The sequence below is a fragment of the Lynx rufus genome, unplaced genomic scaffold (assembly GCF_022079265.1).
Source record: "Lynx rufus isolate CCGP_SWC_20201006 ecotype Redwood Valley unplaced genomic scaffold, mLynRuf1.p SCAF_3, whole genome shotgun sequence".
NCBI lineage: Eukaryota > Metazoa > Chordata > Mammalia > Carnivora > Felidae > Lynx > Lynx rufus.
The window spans coordinates 176,518,797-176,535,671 of NW_025814845.1; the positions used below are offsets into that span (position 1 = coordinate 176,518,797).

General features: G+C 46.8%; 1 protein-coding gene across 1 annotated transcript; it reads right to left on the reverse strand.

Annotated features, from left to right (window-relative positions):
- Positions 1-7,558: 7,558 nt before the first annotated feature.
- On the reverse strand, positions 7,559-9,274 carry CLDN23 (claudin 23). Its single transcript, XM_047091905.1, has one exon. It carries the CDS (start codon positions 8,969-8,971, stop codon positions 8,096-8,098), a length of 876 nt encoding a protein of 291 aa, XP_046947861.1. The 5' UTR covers positions 8,972-9,274; the 3' UTR covers positions 7,559-8,095.
- Positions 9,275-16,875: the final 7,601 nt, after the last annotated feature.

Sequence of the window (16,875 nt, forward strand, 5' to 3'; positions counted from 1 at the left end):
ATCTCAATAAAAATGGTTTATACATTGTATTGTGTGCTGTTTTAACATCTGCAACTTACTGTAACTGCATGTGCTAAAATGGTAATTTATTAAAATAACTGCTCTTTAAAATTGGGAGAGTTCATCTGGTTTTGTTAGTGGGTGTTGGCAGACTCATCACCAGCGGGGGTGGACGTCAGTACAGGCCCCAAGTGATTTAGGTCGTGGCTTGTTCACAGAAACTTTCTAATCCCCGCGTGCCTGGCCCCAGTTCTAGTCAGAGGTTCTGAATTTGAATCTTCTCTCTGTCACTAACTTTGAGGTGTAGTTAATTGCTCCAAACCGGTTTCTCAGTCTTGCAAACGGAATGATCTCTCTCAATCTTTACCTTTCAGGTAAAGGTCAAGTTTCTGCAGTGTAGCAAGCGTTCAAGTATTAGTTCTTTACCACTCTCTGATACCTACAAACTTAGCACTCGCTTTTGTTGAAAATTTATAAAAACCGTTAATGCTCTCATTTGACTCTAAAACCAAGTACAGTTGACTCTTGAACAACACAGGTTTGAACTGCACTTATGCGTCCGTCCACTTAGGTGCAGATTTTTCCAATAAGTACAATATTGTGAAGGTGTTTTCTCTTATGATTTTCTTAGTAACTTTTTTCTAGCTTATTTTGTCAGGTTACAGCATATAAAACATACAATGTACAAAATATGTTAATTGACTGTTATGGGTAAGGCTTCTGGTCAACAAGAGGCTGTTAAGTCTTGAGGGAGCCCAGTTATATGTGGATTCTCTACTGCCGGGGGAGGGCACCCCAGCCTCTGTTTGCTCAAGAATCAACTGTACAGGTGAATCTACTTCACAGATGTAGAAACTCGACCAGACGATTTGTCTAAGGCTGTGGGTGGACACTGTTCTCAACACAGAGTTAGAGGTGTGGATCAGGATGCATTTCAAATAGCTCTTGCCTGCCGGGGAAACATGTAGATGCTACTTAGATCCCAAAGTCCCTTTGGCCACTAATACTTCCGCTTGCCTTCGAGATGACATCTTCCTTCACACTTATGTAAGGAATCAAGGGCACTGTATCAGTGATGGGAGACGGGTAACTGCAGTATTGTCTAAAATTGTCTAAAATAGCAACCTTGGGCAAATCACTTAATCATGAAACTGTTTCCCCAGTGATAACAAGGGGGCTAACAGAACCTCTCTGAGGCCAATCGAACAGCCCATGAAAATACAAAAATGCCTGCACACTAGAGACTGAGAACATGTTTAGTTTACTTCCTTACAAAATGGGTTTGTATAGGCCACTGAGCATAAAGAGAAGTCCTGGGCTTCTTACTGTGAGTGTGGTACCCAAAACAGACTGTGCTTTGCAGTCAAGTATAAAAATTCCCAAGTACTTGACCAAATAAACAACCACTGTGGGCTCCGCCTTTCCTGATCCTGGGAGATGCACAGAGCAGCATTAAGTTGATCAGGTGCTTAGCTGTATTTGGCAAAAACCATTTCAGCACCAAAGTGCCTAAGACCTCTCTCATCCACAGAGGGAATCTTAGATTTGCTACCTCTCCCGAGAACCATCTCACTGCCAAGTTGGCCATTGGCAAGGCTCTGCCTCTCTGTGCAAAAGTGAGTAAAAATGCCACACAAGAATCTGGCTTGAAACCATGCACGGATGACCTGTGGCAGTATTAACACTTTGCCTGGACACACTTCAGCCGTCGCCTTCACCTCCTGTGGACCTCAAGCCTCCATGGGACTTCCAAGGCTCGTGTTCTGGCCAGCTCCGTCTACTTCCTACTTCTGCAAGCTGTCCACTAGAGTGCAACTCCTGGCCGCACCTTCTAACCTGCGGGCCTCGCTTCCAGGTTAGATCCCAGATAGGACCTCCGTTTCCTCTTCCTGGGGAAAAGGGTTGCTGACTGCAGCCAAATCTGTGTGTCTGTGGATGCACCCCTTCCCTCCACCTTCTGCCCTGGCTCAGTTATGTCTTTTCTCTTTGTTCCCCTATGAATGTGTGTCTAAGTATTATGCCACTTGAATCTAGTTCAACACATCCTGTTACGCTTTCCCTATAGTTAAGAGTTTACAAGACACATCTGAATGTCCTTTTCACCGGAAAGACTTAAGTATAAATGTTAAGTACCCATTCATAAGGTGAACAATTCCTAACCATCCCTATCCCCAGAACTGGGTTTAATTATATCAGTTTCATAATCTTACCTGTTTGGAGCAATGTCATATTAACTCTAAGAGCTGCCTTTTGTGATGGTCTCTGTATTAGGTGTTAATTTCTTAATTTTTTCTCCACATAAAGAGCTGGAGTAGTAAACCCCGTGGCAGATATAAAATTTGAATTTCCTTATAGGAATTCAGCATCTATAATCTGTTGGGAGGTTTGGGTTCTCTTCTGGAGAGACCAACGAGCTTTACCAAAGTTAACTGGCTCATGCTTTAGAGTCAAGGAGCCCTATGCAAAACTTGACCTTTTATGTTTATAGCCAGCAGTTAAACACTGTATACTCTCTTTAGGAAATAAATGGGGGATCATTGATAATGGGAGGGATCCATCAAGTTCCTACTATTTTAACTGCTGAAAGCCTTCTGAAATTCAAGAGAAACCAAGAGCCAGAACATGGAGTTAGTTGCCATCAGGCAATTTACAGGTCAATGAGCTTCCTAAACCTTCACTGTTTACTTATTTTTCTCCTCTTCACTGCACCTAACTCTTACCTTTCACTCTCAAGATACTAAATTTAGAAAGGTCCTCTGATCACATCGAATCCATTCTTCCCCGTTGTACAGACAAGAAAGCCAAAGTCCAGCAAGGGCAGGTTCCTTACGTTATTAGGAAGCATATGCCAGCCGCACCCCCCCCCCCAAATTCTAGTAAAACTGCGGGGACCCTCAGCCCTGTGATGAGTGGCAGCTCTTTGGGGGGCACTGGCACGACTGGAAGCCAAGGTGGTTGGGGGAGAGCGGTGGTGGCCATGTTGAATGGCAGAGGTGCTCCTCACCGGTGAGTTGGCCTGCCCTGCCTGGCTCTGTGCCTGGACCTCACGCTGGTTTATGAATGTGGCTATGATGAGGGAGCATAAGACAAGCGGAGGGCCAAGCACAAGCTAGCACACCCATCCCCCAGGTGGGTTACGTGGGATATTCCTCAGGGACCCCTGCCTGCCCAAGAACAAAGGAAAGGAAAGAAAGCCAATGGTTACCTGATAGAGATCACAGTCGTGCAGGATCTGAGTCTCCATCAGTTCACAAATATCTTAGTAAATTATAAGAAAAAGGCAATCTTATCCATAGCCTAATCTTCAGAAACCTACAGACTCAGCTTCCTGGAGCCCCAACATCACCCTCCCCTCCATAGTGATGGGGGGAAAAAAGGCAAGAAGGAACTGGAAGGTTAAGTTAAATTTCCTCATAGCCTGCAGCCCATTGACAAATACTTGAGGCAAATACAGACTATACCATTTCTTAGGTCTTAATCATAATGCTTTGCTAGAGGGAAAAAAAATACTGACCTTAGCTTGACAATAGCAAGGCCTCCAGTAATGTGAGTCTTTAGCATATGGAAATCCCTCTAAGAAACTTCCTCTTGACTTTATCTTCCAACTCCATAGCATATAACCAGTCACTCTTCACAACCCCCATGTAGCTCTGTCACAGGCCCTGTCCCCGTGCTTTAATAAAATCACCTTTTTGCACCAAAGACATGTTCAAGAATTCTTTCCTGGCCATCAGCTCCAAACCCCACCGTTACCCCAAAACCCCCCAGCGGCGCCCGCCTCCCTGTCAGACGTGTTGGGCAGGCTGGTGGGACAAGAGTGCTGTAGAACTGTGTCTACCTCAAGGTTTAAGCCCTCCTCTCCACACACCAACACAGGAGAATAAACTCCCTAGTCAGCGCTGCCTCTCCCAGGCCCTATGCCCACCCCCACTCCAAAACGCCTTGTCTGTATTTTCCTTGATTTGGACCAAAGCCCTTGTTTTCCTGTGTTCAGTCCTGTGTAATGGAGATTTACTGGAGGGGCTCATTTCACAGCTTGCAGTGTGGGGAGAGAGGAATGTGGGTGGAGGTCATTGGGAAGACTGGATGAGAATTGCACACACATTGTGTTTTTGTTTTTGTTTTTTCCTCCCTGGCCCCTCACACAAGCTTTTATTTGGAATAATGATGGCGAGATTGTGAGCAAGGGAGGAACAGAGAGGGAGACACAGAATCCAAAGCAGGCTCCAGGCTCTGAGCTATCAGGACAGAGCCCAATGCAGGGCTCGAACTCATGCACCGCAAGATAATGACATGAGCTAAAGTGAGACGCTCAACCAACTGAGCCACCCAGGCGCCCCTAACTTAATAAATTGCTAACAGGCCCTGAACAAGTGTTAGTACCCATTCTGGGACTATAAAAATGCATAGAAACCATGCCCTTACCTTCAATTTAGAGGTGAAACAGGAAAGTACCCCAAGAAAACGGCACACTTGAACATGTGGATGATGTGTTCAAATAGGACACCTTGAAGCTGATGGGGGAGAGCAGCCATTTAGGGTGCGATGGGACAGGGGAAAACTATGAAAAAACACAGGCTTTGGCCAAGCCATGAATGGCATTTAAGCTAAGAGTGGATGACACACAAGGAACATCCTGAGGCTTTTAAAGCCATGATTGACAGGTCTTCATTTTAAGATACGGGGGTAAGATCCAGAACCCTGGGGATGTGATGTGGCCCTGAGATTCAAATGTCTTTCTCTGCCTGCTGCATTGTGGGCTATCTATATACATCAACAGAACAGGATGTTTCTCACCAGTTAGTCACAAACCGAATCGTATTCAATTCTGAACACATTCTGTGAGTGCAGAGCCCGACGCAGGGCTTGAGCTCACTAAACATGAGTTCTTGATTTGAGCTGAAACCAAGTGAGCTGCTTAACCGACGGAACCTCCCAGGTGCCCCTTGATTCGGACAACGTTCTGTAAAAGACTGCGTTTGTTCCAGACAGTATTCCCTCCTAGAGAAGCGGTTAACCTGACAACAGGGAGAGGGCAGGATTTCCCAAGGCTTGCTCAAAGGTACCTCCTACTTCTTCCTGTCCTTAGCAGATTGTTCTAGAGTGAGACAGAAGCAAACCACCCTGGTGCCTGGACTGCTGCGCCATCACTGTTCTCTCAGCCAACAACGTTCCCCTCTCCCTTCTTTCCATTCTCCGGTCAAGCCATCACCCCCTTCCTGGCTGCCTTTCCTAAAATCCCACTCTTTTTTTCCCCCAGCCCTTGGCTCTGGTCTGTTATTCATTTTCCTTGTACACAGCTCTCCTGCTAGAGTGTGTAAGTTCCACAAACGCAGAGCCTGGAACGGTGGGTTTCCAAAGTGTCCACAAAGGTGCTGACGAGATGACAGTCATCCCCAAAACTATCAGTTGGACGATCTGTGCAGTGGAGGGTGGTTTGCAAAGCATCGCTGACGGCCCTCCTACAGCCTCCACAAAGGCTTGTGTGCTAAAACCTCACCCCTCCTTAGTGAGGGCATGCTCCCAGAAGAGCCTCACTGCAGAACAGGTAGAGCCGGAAGCCTGTTAACACAGTATCTCCTCCACTTCCACGTGTTTCCCCGCCCTCCAGGCATAATTGGAGTAATCTTGAGAAGACTTCAGCCAGTAACTGGGGACACATACTTTGTATGTGATTGGGATTATTCAGAATAAGCTGTGTTGGTACATGATGGTGGGGGAGGGGGAGGCTTGAGGCAGAGCGGCTGTGCTGTTCCCCATTAGTGTCTTCCCTGCGGGGAGATCGCCTGGCTAGTCCATAGGAAGTTCCGGAGAAGTTCAGGCCCACAACAGCCACTCCTGAGGCTCCAGCCTGGTCCAGCGTCTTGTGTGTCAAAGCCATTGTCCGTTTATCCTGCTGTGGCACAGAATGACCCGTGTGTCTCCAAACAGATCCCAGCCTGATGCAGGAGTGCCTTTCCAGGCTTTCTTGAATATTTTTATAGCAAAAGCCAGTTTGCATTTTTAAAAGCAGTTTTGGTTTCATTTCTGTGCTAGGGCAAAAATGGAGCTCTAATTCTTGAAAACAAAGTCTTAATCACCAGAAGGGAACTGTTTTGAATATAAGCCACAGGAGAATAATTGGGCAGGGAGGAAAAGTGAAAACATACAAAACACTAGTTTTGTTTCCACTCAGGCTTCTCTAAGAAATATTTGGAATTATTATGCAGGCAGGATTCAGTGAATTCAATACTTGCTAGAAACCCAGTATCTTTGTGTTTGTTGTCTGCTAGGTCCTGATTTCCCAGGCCCTTAATCCCTGCCTTTTGAGGTGTTAGCTGAGAAAGCAGTGTTGCCTTTTCTCCATCTGGGCCCCATTCCCTGGAGCAAGTGCCCTAGCTCTCCTAGGGGGCAAGCTCTCAAAGGTCTGATTCTGTGCTGTCAGTTGGGAAGGATTGCAATTTGAGCCAGGCACAGTCCCAACGAAAGCCTTTGCAGCCCCAAGTGGGGGCCTCCCATCAGCTCTAGCACCTCCTGGGAGCTCCTTAGGAAATCAGTTCCAGGCCTCACTCCAGGCCTACTCAATGAGAATTTGCATTTGAAAGAGGTCACCAAATGATACGCCTGCACTTTAAGGTTTGATCTCAAAAAACAGGTGATTCTGGTACAAAATGGCAAAGGAAGCGAATTTATATTATCCTTTCCACTGCTAATAAGCAGCAGGTGCCGTTTAGTTACTTACGGTACAGCTCTCTGTTACCAGTTCACTACTGAACTGAACATTCCTACCTCTGAATTGGATGCCAAGGGTAAGTTTTAAAGATGAGATTCGGCTCAGTAAAAGGCACCCTTAAATCAACAGCTTGAAATGAGAGCCGGCCCTGTTGGAGATTTAGTCTCCCTCATGGAACACTTAGCAGCCTACCTGTGATTTTAGGCACCGCTGTTACAAGAGGAAAAGATTTCTAGGCTCACTTTGTGTCGGAAACTGGTGCTTCTAGTTTTTTCAACAATAGACCTGGCTTTGCCCAGAAACCAGCCCAAACCTGAAAATAAAGCAATCAGGGATTTAGTGTGTGTGTGGTGGTGGTGGTGGGGGGGGGGGGGTTGGCTCCTTTTAGCAATCCTATGCTAAGAGGGGCAAAGATCTGAGTGCTAGATTTCAGAAACAGTGCTTAAGCAGCCAGGAAATTGTTAGCAATGAATGATTAAACTCCTAAAGGTTGTACTGGAGACAAAACAGCTTGAGGGAATATACTGAAACTCGTTTTCAGCTTTTATTCATAAATAAGAGATCTATGCCCATGTTCCTTAATCTGATGTGATTAACAGGTTCCACTTGGTACCAAATATTTAATTTATGGTCCTCTAAGTCCAGGGTGAGGTAGCCAAGGAATAGAGCAATATAAGGTTAGTCTGTTCAATCCCACCTGGCTTCTAATACAGAAACTCTGCAGTGACCACCAAAAAAAAAAAAAAAAGTAATAAAGACAAATCCTATGCATACTTGAAGAAATGTAAATATGAGTTAAACAAGTTATTCCATGAAAGCCACAAAAACTGCCGGTATTTGCATGGCTCTACATTTATTTTAAGAGCTTCGTTCAAACATAGCCAGTATATTGGTCTCTTGAGAGTTTGCATAAGAATAAATTATATACAGCAGAAAAAAAAATTATATTGATGTAAGGTTGACTGGTATTTCCGGATACTGTTTCGAGGTGTTAAAACAGGGTTTTGGGGCCTCTGTTTGCTGATTTTGACGTTTTGTTATTGTCCCACGTCAACACGAGGCAAAAGCACCCTTTCTATATCTCCTTCAGCTTAAAGTATGAAAAACGCGTCACTCCATATGAGGACCCTGATCCCTCGGAGAGGAAGACTAAACTCTACAAAAAGAAAACCAAACAAACCCTGAACTAATTGTCCAAGGAGTCTAGTTTGGCCACAAGAAAGGAACATCACCCTCCAAACCGGTTACAGGAACGTGTCCGGGTTCAGACTCTGAGCCAGGTGTTTCCTGCTACAAGGTAACAGACAAGTTCAAGGCTGGACGTGGTGGAGCGAGTCCTCTGTCCGGGCAGAGCCTGGCCAGAGCAGGTAGGGGGGCCGCCGTCTACAGGTCGGAGTCGCAGGGCAGCGAGCCTTGGCAGCACCCGGTGCTCGGCAAGGAGGCGTCGGGGGTGTCGGCCCTCTCCCCGCGGAGCACGTCCACCGGGTTGGTGTAGGCGCTGGGCCGAGGCCGCGGCATGGGGAAGCCGACCCTGGGCTTGCGGGCGGCGCCGAGGTCGGCGGGCCGCGGCAGGTGCTGGCCGGCGCTGTAGTACTTGATGGCGGGCGCGAGCGCGGGCTCGGGCCAGTCGACGTGCACGGTGCTGATGCTGCCGCGGCGCGGGCTGCCAGGGGGCGCCTTGCGGCAGCCGCGGCAGCGCTCCTCGCACCAGGGCGCGAAGCTGAGCGCCAGCGAGAAGCCGCCCAGCAGCAGCAGGCAGCTGCCCAGGTAGCCCAGCACCAGGCTGTAGCTGACGTGCACCGTGACCGGGCTGGCGTCGGCGGGCAGGACGGTGCGGTCCTCCAAGAAGTGGTTGTACCAGGAGACCGGGATGAGGCTGAGGAGGCCGGCGGCGAAGAGCACCACGCCCGAGAGGCCGGCCAGCGCGAAGCGCGGCCGCTCCTGCCAGCAGCGCACGCCGAGCGACGCCAGCAGCAGCCCCAGGGCCGTGGCGGCCAGCGACGTGACCATGAGTCCCCGCGCCGCGAGCACGAGCTCGGCCTCGAAGTAGCCCCACACGTCGGGCTGGCCACACTGGCGCTCGCGGCTGGTCTGCTCGCGGCATATGTCCCACAGGCCCTGGTACAGCTCCAAGTCCACGGGCTGGTTGAGGAAGCCCTTCACCAGCCTCCAGCCGGGCGCCAGCGTGGCCGTCAGGTTGAGCAGCAGCCCGCAGGGCGCGAGCACCATGCCCAGCGTCATCACCACCGGCGTCCGCATCCCGGGGCCCGCACCTGCCTCCTTGGCCGCCCCTGCGCCCCCGGCTCCGGCCCCCGAAGTGAGCGCGGGCGCCCCGCTCCTTCCCGTGCGCCCTTTGTCTCCGGCGCCGGACCGTCCCCACTCCGCGGCTCGCTTCTGCTTCCCTCCGCGCGTCCCGGCCGCTCCGGCCTCCCGTCCCCAATCGAAACCAGCTGGCGGGCGGGTCTGACCGAAACCGAGGGCCGAGGTGCGGACGCCCGGAGGCGGCCGCCGCGGCCAAGCAGGTCCCGGTGGGAGGGGCGGAGGGGGTGCGAGCGGGAGGCGGTGGGGAACCTCGCGCGCGGCCGGCTCCGGGCGGCGCCGACACCCCGCCCCGCAGTCTCCGGAGACGGAGCAAAGGTCGCCCCGCCCCTGCTCCTCGCGCGGCTCCGCGGCCCCGCCGGCCTAGCGCGGGGGAGGGAAGAGGCGGCGCCGCCCGGACGGCCCCACCAGGCTCGGTGGCCGCGCCGCTGCCCTCGTTCGCGGCCGATCTGGGTTCGCCAGAGTCTCTCCCGTTCCCGCCCGAGGGCCCTGCGCAGCCAGCCTCTCCCCGCTCCGCTCCCGGCGGGGTCCGGTGTCAGCTCCAAGTTTTGAGCCGTTGCCTTTCGGGCGCTCGAGGCCGAGTGGGCGGCGCCATCGCTCCCTGCCTTTCGCGAGATGCGCCGGCAGGTGCGCACGGAGGGTCCGGTCGAGTAGGGCGTCCGGGAAGGCACTTCATTTGCTTAATAACACTTGCTCAGTGTGCTTCGTAAAAGCTTCATGCTCCGGTTTAAGTTTGACTCAAAAGAATCAAAGGGAGTGTTTTCCTGGGATGAGGGTTTCCAAAGGATGATGATGATGATGATGATGATGATGATGATGATGATGATGATGTTGTTGTTTTAGCCCCGTGGAAGATTCTGAAGAGACCAAACAAGGGAAGGGTGCTACTGGGTGTCGTGTCTAGCACACTTTTCAGTTGTATCTACCACAGCATCCTAATGCAAGTAAGTTTGTGTCAGTAGAACCTAAGTGATTATTGCCTAGTCGATAGTGACCAATTTGTAAATTCATGTTAGCTGTTTACCTGTCAATGTAACATACTTCTTCTCTTACTAATAATAAAGTAAACAACATCTTTGACAGCTGTTCATTTTATATTTGTGTGAGAGTCATGATCTTACATTTTACTAAAAATTCTTAATATTTTTCTCAGTTCCCCTATTTCTTACAATGGAAGTGCACTACCTTTATACTTGGTTAAAATTAAAACCACATACTTCTAAAAATCAAAGTTAAGTGTTGATTTGAAACAATTTTGAGCATTCTAGAGTGGATAATACCAGGGAAAGGAATCACGTCTCATGTCTTAAAAAATTTTTTTAGGGGCACCTGGATGGCTCTGTCGGTTAAGCAGCTGATGCTTGTTTGGCTCAGGTTGTGATCTCCTGGTTCATGAGATTGAGCCCCGTGTCAGGCTCTGCACTGACAGCGAGGAGCCTGCGTGGGGTTCTCTCTCTCCCTTTGCTCCCCTCTGATCTCTCTCTCTCAAAATAAATAAACTTAAAGTATTTTTTAAGTTGTGGTAAAATACACATGGCATGGAATTTACCATCTTAACCATTTTTAAGTACACGGCCCGTCGGCATTAAGCTCATTCAGACTGTTATGTTGCTCTCACCACCAACCATCTCTTGAACTTTTTCATCTTCCCACACTGAAACTCTACCCATCGGCCGAAAACTCCCCGTCCCACCACTGGTCCTCAGGCTTCCAGCCCCGGCAACCACCATCCCACTTTCTGTCCCTGTGAATTTGAGTACGAGAGACACTTCATATGAGTGAAATCATATAGTATTTATGATTGGTCCATTTCACTTAGGATAATGTCCTTATGATTCATCCATGTCGTAGCGCATACCAGAATTTCCTTCCTTTGTATGGCTAAATAATATCGCACTGTATCCATATGCCCCATTTGGTTTATCCATTCATCCTTTGATGCACAGTTTGATTGCTCCCACCTTCTAAGTTGCTCTAACGGTGATTAGATGACATTAGAGAGCCTTGAGTCAAAGTCACACTCCAGAATATACACACTTCAGCTGTCTTCAGCTATTTACCTATGTTTGTCTCCAGTCTCCAATCAGAGACTTTGATGATGAACATAGTTCCTGTTACTAATACTCTTTCACTGGTAAAATCATTCCTGTCTGAGATTTGTGGGTCGGCTAGATATACCAACAAGGCATCCTTGCCCCTCCAGATACAGGTGTTGGAATCAGGACACCCAATACCTGCAAGAATATTGCCCCAGCCTTGATTTCAACATGTACACACACCTGTGAAACCATCACCCTAATCAAGATGGCAAACCTATCCACTACCTACAGAAGTTTCTTTCTGCCCTTGGTACTCCTCCCTCGCATCTCCGCCTGCCACCCCTATTTCCAGGCAACCACTTATCCGCTTTCTGTCTCTATAGATTGGTTTGCATTTTCTAGAGTTTTGTGTAAGTGGAGTCCAATAATAAAGACCACATACAAGAGAATATCAGCATGTCTCCCATGGCCCAGCAGCTCCCTAATTTGTCTGAACTAAAGATCACCTGGGGCCATCGCTTAGGGAAAACAGATTCCCACTGAATGGGACTCCTCTGGGTAATGTGATGACATTTGTGTTTACAAGCCCCACGGAGTTCTTAGGCTTAGGGAAGTATAGGGCACAAAGCCAGTGCAGCCAAAAAGAAAACAAAAAACAAAAACCACAATTGAAATCCTTTTCAGCTCTGAGAGGATATTTTTTCTTTTGAATGCATTTCACAGTTTGCCTTTACCTTGGAACCTAACTTTTTGTTGTATAGGACAGCAAAAAGACTTCATAAAGACTTTATGGGATCTGAATCACCTTCTCATGTAGATTCCTGTGTGGATTGAATGAAGCCCAGGCTGTGTGACCTGGGAGGGCCAGAGTCGGTATGTTCTGCCTCCTATATCTATCTCCTGCCCTTCCATTCCTCCGCCTTCCCCACTGCCTCTACCTAAGCCTGTGACGTTCTCCCATCTTCCCTTAAACTGGCTTCTAACTCGTTTCCTACACCCGTGCTTCCTCTCTCCCTTTCTCTTAGCCACACCGGCCTTCAAAGCTGAATCTTGTGCCTAAATTAACCCCTTTTAATGCCATCTACAATGCAGCCCCAGCTACCCACTCCTACCCATCTCCCTTCTCCCTATCTCCTTCTCACACCATTACCCCCCAAAACTGGATTTTTATCCCATTCTTTTCCAAAGCATTGTGTTCCCTTTTGTCCCAAGATCTTTGCCTCTTCTGTTTTCTTTTCCTAGAGTCCTGCCTGCCCTTTCCCAACCCCAAGGTACCCTTCAGACCTTTGCTTAAATGCTATTTTTCCTGGGAGGGCTTCTCAGTCTCCTGGATTGAGTTAACTTTTCCTATTGGGTCCTGCCATACACCCTTTTCTATTATAGCACCTGCCACAATTCCTCATTACTTGAATCACCTGGTTGTCTAGCTAGGTTGTAAATTCTTTGAGGGCAGGGGTCATTTTCCTCTTGTTCTGTTCTGCCCTGAAATCCATGTTAGAGCCTGGCTACCGTATCCACTTCACAAATCAATTGTATCTCCTTCTGTCCTGCATTCTTAGACATCGTATCCACAGACTGCTCTTACAGATGACTGTCTGGCCAAAACAGGTTGTCAACGCATCTCCGTAAAGAAATTTGCTGGTTTGTTGCTTGAATGCTTACTAATCCTCAGCATAGAAAACAAGGAAATATAGGATAGCTCCAGATATTTAGGATGATGAAGTGGAGCCCTGTGGGGGTAACTCTCTATGATAATAAGAGAAAGAAATGATAGCACTTAGTGTAGTATCTGATTATAGACCTGAGCTCTTTGTTCTGTGGGCTCCAAAGTTCACCGTAAGGCTGAGTGAGACACAAAGCACGAATCGTGGCATGGAATGAATTATTGCTAAGATTAGTACCTGTCAGTGTAAGCTGATCCCCAGACCCTATAATAGCTTTCTTTTCTGAAGACGGGCCCTATGGTAAGACAAGACTCTATTTACAGTGCCCTAGGTTTCCAGATGAATAGTGAGTTCCCAGCCATTAATTCTAAAGGGACTAAGGCTAGGTGTTCTGTCGGCCTTCACAGAGTGGCTCACAGATAACACCTAGTACAAAATCCTAGTCTTCCGCAGTGCCTTATCTTGGAAGTCACGTTACAGACTTCAGCAGGCCAAGAGGTTCCCAGAGGTGTCCTCAGAGTCTCTATACAAGGTCCTTATACTTTACTCCCACAGACGAAGGCCCTAAACACTGTCACTAGTCTTTCAACGGCCAATCTACTTCAGTAGGTTATAGAATAAAAAATAACTGATCAAAAATTAAATTAGAATCATTCTGTATTGTAAAACAGCATTAAAACAGCCTGAGCTGAACTGGGTCCCTTTGATATTAGCATCAGCTTACCTTGTTGGCAACTAGCCCGACAGTGATTTTTCTAGTCTTTGTGCCCAAAGTTGTAAAAAATATGTAACTTTTGGTGTCTAATTTAAAGTGGTGCCCAGTCAGCTCAGTATCACATCACCCAGATTTGTTTTCTTTGTGGAACTTATCACTACCAAAACTTTTCAAATTAATTATGTATTGACCCGTTTATAGTCTGTGTTTCTCCCATCGCATTGGAGGATCCAAACACTAGGAACCTCGCTACACTTGTCCGTGGCTGTATCTCAGCACCTAGGATACTGCCTAGCTCACAGTAGGTACTCAATAAATGTGTACTACATAGATGAAAGAAGTTTCATAAAATTCCCACACTATAACACATATGGAGGTTACAGCATTCATCACTTAAAAAAAAAATCTGTGGGGCGCCTGGGTGGCGCAGTCGGTTAAGCGTCCGACTTCAGCCAGGTCACGATCTTGCGGTCCGTGAGTTCGAGCCCCGCGTCGGGCTCTGGGCTGATGGCTCAGAGCCTGGAGCCTGTTTCCGATTCTGTGTCTCCCTCTCTCTCTGCCCCTCCCCCGTTCATGCTCTGTCTCTCTCTGTCCCAAAAATAAATAAACATTGAAAAAAAAAATTTTTTTTTAAAAATCTGTGAATTTGACTACTCTGTGCACCTTAGGAATTCTACACTGTCTTTTCATAACTGACTTATTTCTCTTAGCATAATGTCCTCAAGGTTCATCCATCAGGATTTTCTTTCTTTTTGTTGATTTTTAAAACTTTATTTATTTATTTGGGGGGGCAGAGAGAGTGTGAGTGAGCGTGAGTGGGGGAGGGGCAGAGAGAGAGAATCCCAAGCAGGGCTTGATTTGGGGCTTGATCTCATGAACCGCCAGATCACAAGGAGAGTGGAAATAAAGAGACAGATGCTTAACTGATGGAGTCACCCAGGTGCCTCCAGAGTTTTCTTTCTTTTTAAAAGCTGAGTTAATATTTCATTGTATGTGTATGCCACCTTTTGTGTATCTAGTCACCTGTCAATAGACATTTGGGTTGTGTCCACATTTTGGCTTTTGTGAATAAGGCTCCTATGATGGTATATCACTTCTAATCTATCATATTTCACTCTGTATGGTGACTGCCTACCTAAAGCAAGAATTGGAGGCCCTGAGTGGCTCAGATGGTTAAGTGTCTGACTTTTGATTTTGGCTCAGGTCATGATCTCATGGTCATAAGATCAAGCCCCACGTTTGCACCCCTGCTGGGCGTGGAGTCTGCTTGGGATTCTGTCTCTCCCTCTCTCTCTGCCCCTCCCCTACTCATGCTCTCGCTCACAAAAACAAACAAAAGCATGAATCTATTTTCCATCCCTCTCATATGTATCAGAAGGCATTCTGGGGTATCATGCCACATAGGAAAAAAAGCTTGCTTAAGTTTTATCTTCTGAGGGCTCCAAACCTTTCTTGGCTTAGCATTAGGATGCTGCTTTACAAAGATAAGGCTGCATGGTATGGGTGGGGTGTTCCCAGGACCCAGTTGCCATTCGCTATCTTACACAGCCTGCTTCTCTTCAACCCTGTCCATTCCTGTCTATTGCAGAGCAAACATATTTGCCATGCCATGGACTAGATTCCTGTAGGTCTTTGACATAGTTTTCATTTTGAGATTGGGTATTTTCTTATTTACAAGTTCATGCATGTGTGCACACATGTGTGTGTGCATGTGCAAAAATTTATGCTGCATCACAACCATGGCAAACTCCTAAATGGAAAAACCGAGAACTATAATGATAGTAATGCTTTCCAAATTCATGTAAAGATTCTGTGCAAATCCAATAAAAAGTCATGCTAAGACTGAATAGGTAATTGCAAAGCTCATTTGGAAATATATATGAATGAAATACATTAAGACATTTCTGAAAGAGCAAAATGTAAAGTGCATGCATGCTGGCTGTTAAATGTGCTATAAAGGTCTAATTAATAATTCAAGTGTGAATGTAGTACTAGAATAGGAAGACGGATTAATAAAAATAGTCAAGGGGTGCCTGTGTGGTTCAGTCCGTTAAGTGTCTGACTTTAGCTCAGGTCATGATCTCACAGTCTGTGAGTTCGAGCCCCGCGTCGGGCTCTGTGCTGGCATCTCGGAGCCTAGAGCCTGCTTTGGATTCTGTGTCTCCTTCTCTCTCTGCCCCTCACCCACTTTCACTCCATGTCTCTCTCAAAATAAAGAAGCATTAAAAATTTTTTTAAATAAAGTATAAAATATAGTAAAAACACAGATCCTACTTATATATAAACTTATAATTTGATAAGGTGGAATTTCAACTTATAGAGAAAGGCATGAAAATTCAGTTGTGTTGTGGCAACCCCTGAATTTTGGGAGAAGAAAAAAAACATATGTCTGCATCACAAAATACATAGAGAACCAAGGAAAACAAGTTTAGGTGGACGATATTGTTACATACAAAAAGGAATTCTGAAAGAAGTGGAAGGAAGTAGAGAGGGGGTTAAATGTATAGGCTGTGCAAAGCCTTTCTAAGCAAAACATCAAAGATGGCAATTATAGAGAAAAGGCTTGGCAGACTTAACTGTATGGAAGCTTAACATTTTAACTTTAGTAATGCCTCAAAATTTGGACACATTTTTTTTCAGTTTTTGTAGCAGAAGAGTAGTCGATATTTTACGTCTATATGGCAAGTCAATAGGAACACTTAATACCCCTGTGAAAACTGGGCAAAGAAAATGCACAGTCATAGAAGTAAATAAACACCTATAAGTATAGTCAAAAGTGTTCAGTTAGGGGCACCTGAATGGCTCAGTCGTTTGGGCGTCTGACTCTTGATTTCGACTCCAGGTCATGATCTCATGGTTGTGGCATCGGTCTCTGCGCTGAGTGTGGAGTGCTCAGGATTCTCTCTCTCTGCCCCTCTCCCCCATTCACACTTTCTGTCTTTCTCTAAAAAATAAAATAAAATAAGAATTAAAAAGTGATCAATTAAATGACTCTTTTATTCACATAAATCCAAAACCAAACATGGGTAAGCCAGTTTTCTCTTCTTTTTTTAAAAAAAATTTTTAATGTTTATTTTGAAGGAGAGAGAGACAGAGAATGAGCGGGAGAGGGGCAGAGAGAGAGAGGGAGACACAGAATCTGAAGCAGGCTCCAGGATCTGAGCTGTTGGCACAGAGCCTGACGTGGGGCTCGAACTCAAGAACCTTGAGACCATGACCTGAGCTGAAGTCAGATGCTTAACCAACTGAGCCACCCAGGTGTCCCCAGTTTTCTCTTCTTGAACTGGAAATGTTAAGGGGAAAAATACTACCCAATCTTGGCTAGAGTTGGGGAAAAAGTCATTACCGGAGGGAAAGTAAACAGTGAATTTTTGCAGAGGTGATGTTGCAGTTTGTTTTTTTAAAGACTTAGATATGTGCTGTCTC

Bases quoted from the DNA above. Each gene is read 5' to 3' on its own strand.
- CLDN23 (XM_047091905.1), bottom strand. From the start codon at position 8,971: ATGCGGACGCCGGTGGTGATGACGCTGGGCATGGTGCTCGCGCCCTGC.